This window comes from Lampetra planeri, chromosome 4 (genome assembly GCF_965212315.1).
Source record: "Lampetra planeri chromosome 4, kcLamPlan1.2.h2, whole genome shotgun sequence".
NCBI classification, from domain to species: Eukaryota; Metazoa; Chordata; class Hyperoartia; order Petromyzontiformes; family Petromyzontidae; genus Lampetra; species Lampetra planeri.
Genome location: NC_136110.1, coordinates 28,793,705 through 28,808,956, shown reverse-complemented (window position 1 = coordinate 28,808,956; position 15,252 = coordinate 28,793,705). Strand labels below are relative to the sequence as shown.

The 15,252-nt window shown below is 48.1% G+C and overlaps 1 protein-coding gene across 1 annotated transcript in view; it reads right to left on the bottom strand.

Moving 5' to 3' along the window:
- Positions 1 to 108: 108 nt before the first annotated feature.
- Positions 109 to 15,252, bottom strand: part of LOC144717983 (serine/threonine-protein kinase 3-like) — a 52,488-nt gene continuing 37,344 nt past the window's right edge. Inside the window, exon 6 of the mRNA XM_078593843.1 lies at positions 109 to 378. Within this exon, the coding sequence (XP_078449969.1) occupies positions 220 to 378 (159 nt within the window). The 3' untranslated portion in view covers positions 109 to 219. The remainder of the gene's footprint in view (positions 379 to 15,252) is intronic.

Sequence of the window (15,252 nt, the reverse complement as noted above, 5' to 3'; positions counted from 1 at the left end):
TCTTTCGGTAAAGTCACGTAGAAGGGAAGTACTAAAAGAATAATTTTTTTGTTATGTTTTATTTTTATTATTTTATTACTTCCCTTCTACGTCACTTTACCGACCGAAAGAACCAAGAAGATCTTGTTGTTGTTGTTGTAGTCGGCTGTCCGATGTCATGGCTCGATCACAACGCCCCGCGTGGCTGAGAACCTCACCCTGCAGCCCGGCAGGCTCCGCTCAAAAGTTCTGTTGGCGGCGCTTTTTCCCGTCGATGGCGTCCAGGATGGGCTGCCGCTTTGCCTGGTAGCGTCGGCGCAGCTGCTCCAGGTCCTGCTCCATCAGGGGGTCGAGTGCACCCAGTCTCATGTGCAGCTCCTCCAGGCTCAGGTTTCTCAACTGTGGTGGTGGTGGTGGAGGTGGAGGAGGAGGAAGGTGGAGGGGGAGGATCATTGAACAGAATTGAGAAATTTCGATTTAAAGCTTTCGTGACTGCAGGGATTCATCTTCTTGGTTCTTTCGGTAAAGTCACGTAGAATGGAAATACTAAAATAATAAAAATAAAACATAATAAAATAATATAATATAAAATAAAATGTAGAAAATTTGGTACAATCTGTTCTCCTATAAGGCGTGTTTTTTAATTTTTATAAAGGCGAATTGGAGATACAGGGGTGCTTCAAATAAAATGTTAGCACTTATGTGGGCTATCGTTTTTGATGGGAAAAAGGAACGGATAATACTCCACTGTAACATGACAACAAAATAATGTATGTTGAATAACTTCAAAAAGTCAGTCCCACTTGTTCGCCATCATCGTCAACAAATGTTCACATTTTTTTAAAGCACCCTGTATAATGCGATCAATGTATTTAGGAGAACGTATTTTCATGTATATATAACGCGGATGCCAATTGGATATAACGCGATCGAGTGAACGGAACAACGTCGCGCGAGTAGGAATAAGCGGTCGTACGGCCGCCTCGGCATAGCAGCATCACACAACAAGGCACTGGGATGCTGCTGGATGCTTCTAGATGCTACCCACGCGCCTCGGTCTTTGATCAGCCCACGTACGCATCTCACGTGTTATCGCGCACTGTGCTTTACCCACTATATATTATATTATTATAACGCGATTTATCCATCACGTGGTACTTGCGCCATGCTTATATCAAGGCAAGGCTTCTGCCGCTAAGGTGCTCTTTCTCAGGAATAGTTTGCATTGCTTTCACCCAAAGGGGGCGATGCCGCTATATGGTAATAACACTGAAGTTGCAGCTTATTTTAAATATTGGGAAACTTTGGGACCATGACACCAGCATACGATGGCCTACTACTTTCAAATGACATCACAGGAAATGTACTGCCCGCAGAGATACAGTGGGTGCATATGTACAGCTACACACGGTACACTCAGTGGTGTTAACCAGGGCGGCCTGCCGGTTTCGAACCACGGACTTCTGCAGCAAGCGGTGAACACCCAGCCGCTGGGTTCGAGGAGAGAACGCTACGAGGGGATTGACACGTGATGTACACAGCATTCTCAGCTTGAATCGGTGCTTTCCATCGCGTGGGATGTGTTCAGGAAAAGTATTGGGCACCCGCGGCGTGTAAAATTCTTGATTAGACAAACGACAATTTACGGAGGAGAATGGCGAAAATTTAAAGGTTCACGTCCCATGGTGGGTCACGAAGAAAATTGGGTTTGGGAATCTTAGCACACACAACCGGCCTGTGTCCCATCACAAGGTGCACTATACGCCGGTACGTACACTAACATTAAAATAAAACCTTTTAAAGGCACGCATTGTGACTCAAACCAAGACGACAAGAAGAGCAATTCTCTTCGGATTATGTAAATAAAAAACCCTCCTATTTTAAGAGCGGCAATGCTTGTGGTGAATACGAGTCGGTGGCCCTGAATCAATAACGCCACGAAAGCAGCAGTCCTTAAAGACCCGACCCCTGCCCTAGACAACGGTTATGATGAGGCCTTAATGTATCGCTGAATATTTCGAGGTCGCCCGGTCACCCGACGAGTAGAAACCCGACGGACAAAGGCAGCTCCACCGGGGGCTGGACGCGCTGTGCCGGGCGCGGACATTCCCTACGGCGTTGGCGAACGCAGACAGACCCTAGATTTGAAGCTTTCGTGACTGCACGAATTCATACTCTTTTGATCTTTTTTGGTAAAGTCACGTAGGTAAAAAATAAAATAAATGAAAACAACTAAATTAAATCACGACGTTTCGGGCGCAACACAAGCGACCCACCTGATGTCGGACGCTTGTGTTGCGCCCAAAACGTCGTGATTTAATTGAGTTCTTTTCATTTATTTTATTTTTTGCCTACGTGACTTTACCGAAAAAAACCAAAGAGTAAAAGCAGACAGACTCGGCAGAAATGAACTCCGTGCTTCTCTCGTCGATCGCGTTTCACCCCCATCGCAGCAGCATGACGGGGAGGCGCTCTCTGTACCAAACAGCAGCCCCATTGGGCCAAGTGCAGTCGTGATTAGCCTCATGGGCAAGCGGCTCGTCGGCAAAGGCTCACGCGGCGCGCGCGTTGGAGTAATTGGGACATGCAACCCGCCGGGTCGATTTGCTATTGAAACGTGGGGGGAGGGGGGGAGGGGTTAACGGTTGCCCCGTTTAGCGAGCGCCTCTTAAATCGTCTGGGATGCGTTGTTTTTATTTATTATTATTTTAAAAAGCTCGTGCTTGGCTCCGGCTCTGGCTCTTGAACAATGAGCTCGATAATATTTCGGCCTGGAAGTTGTGATTTCGAAAAGGGGGGCTGGGCTTGCCTGGCAATCGGGCTCGATCCGCGCGTGGGAATAATGCACGGGGGCAGGCGAGTGGGATCCAGTGGAGTACAATGTAGACATAGACGGGGGGCGGGGGGGGGATATCTTGAGAGTTTAACAGAAGATGGGTTCTTTTTTAAATCCTTTATATTAAGTTCACTTGCTTGCTTGCTTGCGTGCTTGCGTGCTTGCTTGCTTGCTTACGACCGTGCACATCTTTTGGTCGTTTTTTAACCCACTTCCCGTGATCCAATCGAGCTGACATTTTGCACACAGACTCGTTGTGCGTGACAATTTATTTTCGTGAATTTTTTTTTCCAAAATGTTTTTAAATATTTAATTACCAATTGCTTAATGGTGGCAGACAATCATCTGACCCATAGGTGGCAGCCATCTCAAGCCAGAGGACGAGAGGACTCTAGCCGCCACGCATATAAAGGATTTAAAGTGAAAAACTTTGTTTTTACGGGTTAATTTTGTTGTTGTTGGGGAGGTGGGTGGGGGATGTTTTTATGTCTGTGCAGGGAAAGCAGAGATAGACAGCTTCAGATCAGTGACAGGCAGTCACGCCTACGATACGTACGGTGCGAAATAAGTTCGACATACAGGACATACATCACGTTTTCTTGTCTGCTGCGTAGCAGCTGCGACGGCTTAAACTCAAACTAAACTTCTAAATATTACCAGGTAAGACCCACTGAGCTACATAGCTTTTTTGCATAGGCGATGTGGTCACAACGAAGTGGCTTATCGTGTGGAAATGTATAACAGTCAAATACTCTTAAGCGCGTGTTGTTTCTAAATGTGGAGGGGAAAAACTGGAGGACCCGGAGAAAAATCCACGCGATCGAACTCACGGCACCTGCATAGGGGCCATCCATAAATGACGTCACGCACCTAGGGGGGGGGGGGGGGGTCAGACATTTGTGACGAGGTGGGGGTTTGAGAAATGTGACGTCACATCAAAATGCGCAACTTTAAATAAATATAGACAACACGTTCTACTTCATTAAATAGACTTTTTCATAAATGACAATAGTTTAACTCGATTAACAGCATGTTTTTTTTGGGGTGGGGGGGGTCAGAGCTTTGTGACGTCATTTGATTGGGGGTCTGACTTTTTGTGACGCCGTGTGACGAGGGGGGGAGGGGGTCAAAAATCGTCCAAAATCGCGTGACGTCATTTATGGACGGCCCCATACCAGGCGATGGAGTTAACATTTTGCCATCGCGGAGCCCTGAGGTGTGGTGGTAGCATCGACGGCTTAGGCCACGATGGACATCTTTAGCTTGAGCCGTGAAAACGAAGACGCTTCACACACAGAGAGAGAGAGAGGGAATCGCAGGCGGAAAACAAGAGGATGGTCTTGAGCCTCGATCCTCAATATGAGTTGGGGGGGGGGGCCTCATCAGTGCGGACAGGCGGTGGACGGGAATTGCATTAATTCTAGATTTGAAGCTTTCGTGACTGCAAGGATTCACATTCTTAGGTTTTTTTCGGTAAAGTCACGTAGGAAGCTTGTGTTGCCTCCGAAACGTCGTGATTTTTATTTTATTTTTATTTTACTTTTATTAATTTTATTTTTTTACCTACGTGACTTTAACGAAAACAAACCTAAGAATATAAAAATGGGAATTGCATTGACGGTGAGGGCTGCAGTAGAGAAGGAACGACCTCCCCGTTTGAGCGCAGGTTAACAACTGGAGGCTGTCACAAAACTCTGGCGACGCTCCATTCACACGAGGCGGAGTTTTATTGCCGGCGTGCGGCTAGGCAGCGTTGCGTCGGAGAGAAACGCAATTTATTTCTCGGGGAAACTTCATGGCGCGGCCTTGCACGCTAAACTCCCCGCGCCGTTGCGAATTCCGCTCAAGTAAAGTGCTGTTCTCTGTGTTGTAATGCCCACGGATGGGGCTTTTCGCATCTGCGTATCGGTTCAGTGGCCCTGGTGGATAAAAGCAAGGCGTGTTTGGTCCCTGCAGACATAAGTGAAACGCGATGTGCTGATAAACCCGGTGACCTGAATGCGATTCCCCGGCCAAGGCTAACACAGCGTTGAAATACGGTGTTTTTTTCTGGAATACTTTGCTGTTTTTCCCAGGATTTTTCTGTTGCGTGTAGTCACTTTAAGATGTTTCTTGTTCATGTTTTTGTTTTGTCAAGAGCCAGCATGGCTCACAGGGTTATACCTAATCAATGAAACTGAAACATCTGGACCGGTCACCAAAACCCGCTATCGACCATTGCGACAAAGTAGCGGATTTAACAAATGTCCGTAAATTATGATTATTGTTGTAAGGTTGTGTTACAAGGTGGTGATAAGTTGCCTATTCGCCACGCTCCATTGTTCTGGCCCTGCGATCTAGCCAAGCGTGGATTCGATTGTCGTGATTTCTGGAGTCGCAACTCTGTTCTTATTTCAACGCTGCTGTGAATGTAGGCACCTCTAGCACCTGCAACGACCAATCCAAAGCACTTTAAGACGACGTTTGAAAATCATCGTTTCTTAGGCGCGCAATTCGACGCGTGCGTCGTGAGAGTAAGAAGTGGGCCCCTGTTTGCAGCTACACCGAGAGCGGGAGAGCGACGAATAGGAACACGTGGATCGGGGAACAAACACAAATTAGAGACGCCGTATTGACAATAAATAAAAGTCAGTGGCCGTGAGCCGGACATGCACGTTGAACTTCTTTCGCGTCGTAGGTAGCCAGCCAATCGGCAGTGCGGGGGAAGGACAACAAACTAGACGCAAACAGCAGTTCTAAAGAAATTCGTTTTAAAACTAGGTGATTTAAAAGTGCTTGGCTGCAATGGCTTCCTAATGTCGGAAGGAGGAGCGTTCCAGACGGCCGCAGAAGCGGATCTGAAAGCGCCGCGCGATGCCGTCTTTGTTCGACGTTTCGCCAACGATCCGCTGCGAGGATGACCGGGGTTTGCGCGATCGCGGTTCATGTTCCTTGATGAGAACGCAGTGGAGATCGTTTCACTGTGTGTGTCAAAACAGTGGCGTTTTCATTGCTGATGCGCAGGTGGGTAGTATGGAGGTGCACTTCGGAGTCCATTCAGCATTTAAATAAAAGCATCGTTATTTATTCATGGGAACTCCACTCTTCCAATAACCAGCCGCGGCACGTCTTAACGCAGGCGGCACAGAGTGCTGCGATGAAGGCGGCCCACGCCCGTCAAGACCGATTCCGCGATGCGGCGTCGCGTGCACGAACAACGCTGACTCGCGTATACGGAGAGAGAGACAGAGCGCGGGCAAACGGACGAAGAGAGATACAACGACGACAAAACCGAACCCGCGCTGAGCCCGAACCGTGAAGAGAACAACACCTTTAGAGACTAAGCGAGGGGGGGAGAGAAAGAGAGAGAGATTAAAAAAATAACTCAAAGGCTACTGCAGCAGTTAATCACTTTGATTGAACCATTGATTTTCGTTGACGTGCAGCGGTCCTGCCCGTGCGGTTGGAGTTCAGTCGTCCGGCATAATTATGAAGAGCGCGCCGCGTTTTTGGTGGCGGCTGTCGGAACGCGTCGATTGGGCGCGTGCGTGCGCGTGCGTGCGCGTGCGTGCGTGCGCGTGCGTGCGTGCGCGTGCGTGCGCGTGCGTGCGCGTGCTCGTTGCGGGAGACGCGCGGTGGTGACGATGACCGTCGGTGCAACATTCCGAGAGGGAGCAGCATCGCGCGTGCCCAATAAGGGTGACTGTAAAAGCGCAGCCCTGCAATTGCTCGCCCGCGCCACCGCTGATTGAAGGGGCTATCGCTCGAGACGGCCCCTCCGGAAGAGTGTTCGGCCGACTCCTCGACGCTGGTCGAGGCATCTTGGCAGAGGTGGGAGTGGCCAGACTTTGACTCCATCGCACACGACATGCTTGCCGATCGACTGACTCCGAAAGAAGTTCAACAGTTTCATAGCCTCACGCAGAGACCCATAGACTCACGCAGAGACCCATAGACTCACGCAGAGACCCATAGACTCACATGGAGACCCATAGTTGTTGTGCATCCCCCACACCTTCGATTAGCACAGTTGGCTACGTGCAGTGCGAAAGAAGTTCAGCACTGTAGTGTACCCCACGCATGCAGCTGGGTGCACAGATTTGGGTTTTTGTAAAGATGCCCATTGTTTTAACTGTCATGCCGGGTGATTGAACCGTGACCTTGTTACAATGACTTTCAACGGAAAATTGCAACGTCTCCAAGCAGCATCTCACGAACTGCTCGGGAAATGTCATGAGGTTATTGATGAACGTCTTAATAATGATAATAATCATAATGATCCTTTAGCCAACAATTACATTTTTAAAATGCGTTATTTCATTTCCAACTGTACTTTTAGGGTTATGTCGTGAGGTGAAGAATCCATTTGGAGCTCTCCACAGAGTCGTGCCTTAGTGCATTTGGTAGAGAACAACCTGCAGAAGCAAATACTACAGAACTTGTTCCTGAGATCCCTTGCAGAGGCATCTTTGATTCACACACTAGGGGAAGCAGTCTCCCACACGTCCTTTTACAGAGAACAGCTTGTTTCTGACAAGTCAAAATATTGGTGGTCGCAGTGATGGTGGTGGGGAACGGTAGTGTAGTGGTTAGAGCCCTGCGCTATAAATCTGTCGACAGGAGTTCGATTCAAGCTCACGGCAAACACCAGTGACGATTATTTTAACCGGTCCCTGGGCCTCCCCTAGGTCGACTCAGTCTAAAATGAGTAACTTGTGTGGTAAGTTACCATCGCCACTGGGGAGACAAAGGCGGCCGGGCGTGGTGCTGACCACCCACCCCTTCGTGTGCCGTTCCTGCCTTCATAGGTGCTCGCTAACAGCACTTGCCCCAACAGTCTGTTTGTTAAACCCAGGATTTCAGTGGTGCTGCGTCAACGCAGCGTCCCCTGCGTTGTTGCAGCTACCACCAAAGCAGTGCGTTGACAGGTAGGCACAAGAACACAAGGTCATTAATCTGCTGACACAAGCGTAATCTATCAGCCGATAATTAGCAAGAGTATCATTTGCTAAAAATCAATAATATGATTCCAAAAAAAGAAACGCTCTTTTTTAAGCGACCGATGTAATTTCTGTCCCTTCGAATTATTCGTGAATACTGCACCGGCAGTTAATTTTGTTCAAGGTAAAATATGGTCAAATAACTCCCTTGCTGGCGCATGGCATGGGGAGGCCCTCATTAAACAGTGGCTGTACATGAATATAATTACAAACACACCAAAGGAAGCAGCCACATGAAGACAAAACAAATATATTCTTTAATTAAACACAACCCTGCTAACGTGAAAATCCATAGAATCGCCTGGGGCGCTGTTGGGGTTGGGGTAAATCTTCGCACGCCCAATAAATATGTACAGTCTTCCGCTTGTTTACCGCTCTGGCCTCAACACACATTGGCCTCTAGGGACTCCGCGGCATCTAAAAATCACCCTCCGTCTCTTGAGGCCGAGCCAATGCCCCGTCCCATCGTCACACGCGCAAAACGCCGCAGCCCCATTGCCAATCCACTGCTGGATGAGGGCCTTCCCACGGGAACTGAATGCCCACACTTGACCGGTGTGGGTTGATTGAAGGGCGGCTGGCACAGACAACGCGAGCACTTGACATGCAACAGCGCAACGAGGGATGGTCGCCCGCTGAACCTCTTGCCGCCTTACATCGTAGCCCTATTGCAGAGGTCGCAACCGGGTACCCGATACCCGTACCCTACCCGATACCCGGCTACCCGTACCCGGCCGGGTACCCGTACCCGGCCGGGTACGGGTACCCGTTTGCGACCCTGGTGCGGCCGGGTACAGGTACGGGTAGGCCGTGAGTCACTGGTGAGTGACCGTTTGTCACTCATTTCCCAACGTCTTGTCTCTTCTCACAATTCAAGTTCCTAGAATCAACCCACCCCCGCATGCAACATGGCTTCATCCCAGAGGTCGCAATCAGGTACCCGATACCCGTACCCTACGGGTACGACCGGGTACGGGTACCCGTTTGCGACCCTGGTGCGGCCGGGTACGGGTAAGGAATCGAAACCCGTTTGCGACCTCTGCCCCATTGTGGCGTGGTTTCGCAGTTATCGAGCACGAGCCACGCGTTCCATTCGACCGCCGCGCATTTGTAGACAGACGGCGCGTTTAATGCGGGGGGGGGGGGGGCTGCCCATGTTTGGTGGCGGTGACATCGCGTTAAGTCCACCCCCGCCCTCTTGCAGGACAGGGTGCTTCAAAACAATGTTAACACTTGTACGGGACTATCGTTTTTTTTAATTGAAAAGAACGGATGACACCGCAATGTATGTTTAAATGTTGACTTAAAACTATCGTGACTGCAGGAATTCATATTCTTTGGTTCTTTCGGTAAAGTCACGTAGATAGAAAAATAAAAATAAAAAGAAAGTGAATACAAACTAAAATAAAAATATATATAAATAATAGACTGCCAGTACGCTCACTCAGTTTAATAGCCATTGATACAATCTACATTATAGACTGCCAGTACGCTCACCGAGGTTAAGAACCAGGCTACAGTCTACATTATAGACTGCCAGTACACTCACTCCGATTAAGAAGCAGGCTACAGTCGACATTAAGGAGTTATTATTATTATTATTTTTATTATTATTTTTTCATTTTTTATTCACTTTATTTTAATTTTATTTTTATATCTACCTGACTTTACCGAAACATCCAAAGAGTATGTTTAAATAGTTTTTTTTTAAGTCAAAAAGTCTCACACTTGTTCGCCATCATCGTCAACACGTGCCTGGAGTCTTCTCCACGTGGTCTCGGGTCCGGAGAAGACACACTTCTTGTGGTGTTGTTGAAAACTCTCAGAAGTGCACCCTGGATTTATTTTGCCGAAGGGGTGGGGGGTCCGTGGTGGTGGAGGGGGCGGGGATCCGTGGTGGCGGAGGGGGCGGGGGGAGTTCCGTGGTAGCGGGGTTAGCCGGGCCGTGTCGGTGAGTCGATGGGGTCGACCCACCGGCGTTCACTGCAAACAAATTGCCATCGATCGCTGTCCGTGGTGCTGGGTGGGCTCCTGCGTTGTGCCGGCGGCGTGTGCAAACATCGGGGAGGCCAGGCCACTTATCAATATGACTGATCTATCGCTCGAGACACTTGGCAAGCCCTACAGCTGAACAGATTATGGGGAGTTTTTACTGTTCTTAGCAGGCTGATGAATTGCGAGAGGCGAATACGCGCGCACGTGTGTGTGCGTGTAACAGAGATGTGCATGTATGTATGGAGTGATAGAGCCAAAGGAGCAAATGTGTCCGAGAGGGGATGGTCGTTGCGGAGATGGAGCGATGAGATCAGGGCAGGTGCGGGGAAGGAGATGGATGGTAGCAGCACTGGATTATGGGGATGAAGGTGTATGGATAGAGTTGAAAAAATAGATGTCCATTCTTAGATTCAATAAATGTGATTCTTTCAAAACATTCATTCAATCATGCGTGAAAGCCTGTTATTTGCAAGTAATGGGAATGATGCGTTAAAGTCACTTTAGGCTAAGTGGATTGATCAAAAGTGCTCAAATGAGAGGGCACAGCAGCAACATTTATTCATAATAGAGGTTTTTTTGGGTTAGATCGCGTAAATATCTAAATGTGTCGTTAACCCGCTACCACCCGACACAGCCAACTAGCCAGGGTTGTTACGTAAACAGAACGTGGCCAATTCGTCACTAGGCACGTTCTGTTTACGTGACGACCCTTACTAGTTGGCTGTGTCGGGTGGTGGTGGGTTTTAACGACAACATATTTACGCGATCTAACCCCCCCCCCCCCAAATACAACAACAACCCAACAACCTCCTTATGGATGATATTGGTCACGAAATCATGCCACGCGTTGTCGCGACATTGATTGTTGTACAGTGTTCACACACGTGCTCCAACGTGTACGCCTCCGTGTGCACCAGCCCGTACTGGGACATTGTGCTGCATGTTGATCAAACAACCCCCTCGACTCGCCGCGTGAGGCGTCCTTGTGCACGTAGCGTATTCTATCCCTGCGCGCAGCAGCGACATGTTCCGGGAGCTGAATGCCAATGTCGGAGGGGGGGTCTGCTCGTCACGAGAGGGCTTTCAGGAGGGAGTTCGTGTAGTTTTACTATTTCCTCGTCCGTTGAAGGAGCGCAGACTCCAATGGGTGACTGGGTGTGACCATAGGTTGAGTCGCGTGGACACAATTGCACTGTTGTGACTTATATTTAATTTTCCATTCGTGACGGAGATGCGCGCATGTGACTGTTGGTGTTCTGATGCTGTTGATGGTTACATCGGTGTCTGCGAGTGGGGGGAGGGAGGTGTTAAAGCCAGGAGGTGTGATGTTTGGGTCTCGAATAAGGCGTTTATTCTGAGCGACCGCGTTATTCCACTCTTACGTTCCACTCTAAGTCGTAACGTACAAATACATTTATTTTAGCGCAATCAATGACGTTTGTGGGGGCATCGTGTTAAATTCTGAAGAAAATCCCTCCTGGCAACAAACCAAACAAAAACCGCCGTGAAAGACGCACAATTGTAATGAGTGAGACAGAAAATAAAATAAACACGTGGTTTGAGAACAAAACAATACATCGCAACCATTGCCAATTATGGTGAAAAAGAAAACATGCCAGCCGGAAGCGCGTGGGAATTGATGAACGATCCTGGAAAGGGAATATCAAAGAGGAAAACCCAGAGCGGAGATCCAATCGATGATTAATTCAAGCCGCGTACGGAGTCTAAATGGGTTTCATGTGAACAATGTCAACACAGATAAAATCCACGTCCACGCTCAAGATACGTTTATGGGATTGTGTTTGTGTATGCTAGTACGTTGTTTTCGAGTCGTGTATTCGTTATGTATTGTGATTGGTAGTCGGTAGCGGACCTTGTCGACTTTCCTGTGGCTTTAGCCTCACCTAACAACAGCAAGTGACTCACTTAGGTCACCGATGATAGGGTGTAGTACATTTTAAATGTGTTGCTCCGGCTGGTGCCCACTCCCAACACGGCCTTGTGTGATCGCCCGTTGTTTATCGCGTGCGCGCGTTAACTCGCCAACATTTTAACAATGCCGTGCACGTTTAGAAATGCGAAAAAACCGAAAACTTGTCTTTAAACACAGTCAACCTCTGCAGGAAACCAAGAAGAAACATACTGAGACACGCGAGACTGTTTTGATGACACGAGCTTCATCGAAATGATGATCCAGTTCTGTTAATGTTCCAATTTAAAATAAAATAAAATATGTAAAACAAAAAAAACTACACGCTTCTTTTTTGGCACCAATGGACACAGGCATCGTGAAATCCGCGTCCCTGTCAAGCGAATAAATAAATGTGTGTACATCTCGACATGACGGAGCCGGCGGCCATCAATTTAAATGCACTTCGAATCATCGTAAATTATTCCCCAAAAGTGACCTTTAAGTATATGCATAGCAGCACTTATGGATTCGTCGCTGCAGTATGTCACGCTGAAGGGCCATTCCCATTGTCACGGCCGGGTCGGGAATCAGCCGAGTCAGCAGTCACTCCTTCTTGGCCTGTCGCCCTCTCTGTCAACGTGGGACCGATGCTAATTCACTAAGTACAGCAACGCGGGCGCTAAGCATACTCTCACACGGAGCAGACGTCTTTCACTGGAATTAAAATAAGAGGTGGGAGAGGTAGGGGGAGAATAACGCCGCTTATTCAGATCAAAACCACATTGAGAGAGTGAAAGATGAACGCATGGATTATTTTTGGTACCTAGATTAAGAGGGCACGTGCATGTTAAATGCATCGGTCATATTGACGTTAAGCAACTTCAGTGGTTCATCTTCGTGGTTCTTTCGGTAAAGTCACGTAGAAGGGAAATAATAAAATAATATAAATAAAACATAATAAAATACAATTCTCACGACGTTTCGGGCACGTCGTGAGAATTTTATTTTATAATGTTTTATTTGTATTATTTTATTATTTCCCTTCTACGTGACTTTACCGACAGAACCAAGAAGATAAATCCCTGCAGTCACGAAAGCTTTAAATCGGAATTCAACTTCAGTGGGTTCGGCGCAGACTCGTCGAATAGACGGGATGGATGCGTGTCGATCATTTGGATTATTTCGCTGCGATAAATTTCCACGCGATGCGGCACTTTGTCGAGCTATCATTTGTTTTCAGGTCGCTTCTAAAAAAGAAGCTAACGACTCAGTGGGCTTCGCCTGGTAAAATAAACAAAGTCTAGTTGTATTTGTGATTTTTTAAATATATTATTGCGATTTGCTTACCTTTCCAATACTTTGCACTCCTATCAAGATTTTGTATTGTTTTGTCGCTGTGGCTTTCTGACCCCGTGCCCCTACTGGACATCTTTGACAAAAAAAACGGCTTTATAACTCATCGGATTCCTCCGGAATAAATAAAGATTCTGACTGATGCTGGATGACAATGACCATGGAATGGCAGCCAAGCCACCGATAGCCGAGTCGAATGCCACGCTTCGTCGTTCGGTTAACGTCTTCAGATTTTTTTTAAAATATAAAAAAAACACAGCACACGTAATCCTTAAAACACCAGCGTCTCGCTCAAATGGTTACAGCCGTAAAAAAAAACGCACTGCCGCGCGCAAAGAGAGCAAAGCGTGGGTATCTTGTTGAAGCGCGCGTGAACTTCACAACCGACACTCGCAATGCGTCTATTTTATATTTCGCCGTGACATTTTTTTTTGACGTCTTCCGCCCACGCGCCTCTTTGCAACTTGCGACGGCGGCATGGAACCCCTCGAGTATGGCCAGAGAGAATTTTTATTCCATCTCCCCCCCCTCCTATCTCTCTGTCTTCCGAGACTTTTTTGCTCAGAGAATTACATTTGGTCACGCAAGCGCAGCTTTTAAAACACACCCCCCCCCCCCCAACTGCGATACGTTTGAGGTATCCCTCTGTAACACATTCCTGCGGAGGGAGCTGCTAGGAACGTTGGGTTGCTCGGTCAATGGCCAGGGTCAACGGCGGCGTGGTGTATTCCGCAAATATGCCTGACTGTGAGGGCGGGCACAAGCCGGCGTGAGTAGGTTAAACGTTGAGTTTTATAAGGGCACCACGGGGTGACCAACCCCTCCCCACCCAGCCCCACCCTCCTCACCCAGCCCCTCCCCACCCTCCCCTCCCCACCCAGCCCTCCCCACCCAGCCCCTCCCCACCCTCCCCTCTCCACCCAGCCCCACCCCTCCCATTTTTGGATGCACGACGGACGGACGGACACAATAATCCCCTGTGGGCTGGTGTAACCAGGAGGTTCCTACCAGTATTATTGCTGCTGTTGTTGTTATTGTTGAACGTGGTTGGCAGGGCACCAGCTCCCCTGGCCGACACGGGTACACTCTGTTGAACAATCGAAAGCTGCTGTTCTTCAGTCGCCGCCGCAGCAGCAGCGGTTAGTGGCAGAACGTGCCACGTGGAGCCAACGACACGCGTGATCATGGTGCGTTGCGGATGGGAGATGCGTGTAATGTGCTGAACTTTCATTATTGGAGAACGATGACGCTGGTTGTCACCACCAGCGGAACGTCGTACTCAAATTGTAAATGTTGTGGATTTACTCTCCAACACACTCATGCAATGTGTGCTGATATAATAATAGGGGTTTCCCCCTTTTTTCTGGCAACAAAACTGAAACCTTTTAACAAGGAGTCATGTGTGCATTAACCACAATACTTGTGGTCAAAATGCAAACAAAAACATACTCTGATAATATAAGGGGAAAACCCCTATTATGGTACTGGCAAAGGAGGCCTAATGATGTACTTATATACTTTATTTGTTTAATTATACTCGCTTACGTTTTTTTTTCTTTACGATATGAAGTTGTTGTTGTTGTTTTACATATATGTACAAGCACATATCTAGCAGTGAAATAGTAAAACTTGACACCTTACAATTTAAATTTCATAAACATGTGACCAGGTATTCATCTTCTTGGTTCTTTCGGTAAAGTCACGTTTTCTACGTGACTTTACCGAAAGAACCAAGAAGATGAATCCCTGCAGTCACGAAAGCTTTAAATCGAAATGTGACCAGGTGTACTAAAATGCTCAGGAATAAACTGAAATGACTCCAATAACAAGATGAAATCCTTTAGCAAGTTAATGTATTCCTTCGCTCTATAAAGTTTGAGCCCCGATCACGTGCAACGGTCGATCATAATGGGAGCGCAGACAAACTGAATTGACTCCCTTCGCAAGCGGCTGGTTTTATTGATCGTGACTCTTCGGGTGATCTGGCGTCTGTTGGTGGGTGGGATGGAGGAGAGGGACGTGAAGTGTGGGGGGTGGGGTGGGGGAGGGAGATGGGATGGAGGGCAGGGGAGGGATGGAGGCGGGGAGAGAGATTGCGAAATGGAGGAGAGGGATTGATGGAGGGGAGGGAGGGAGGGGGGGAGAAAGAGAGGTGGAGGGAGGGATGGAGGATATGAAGGCAGGTGGAAAGGAGGGGT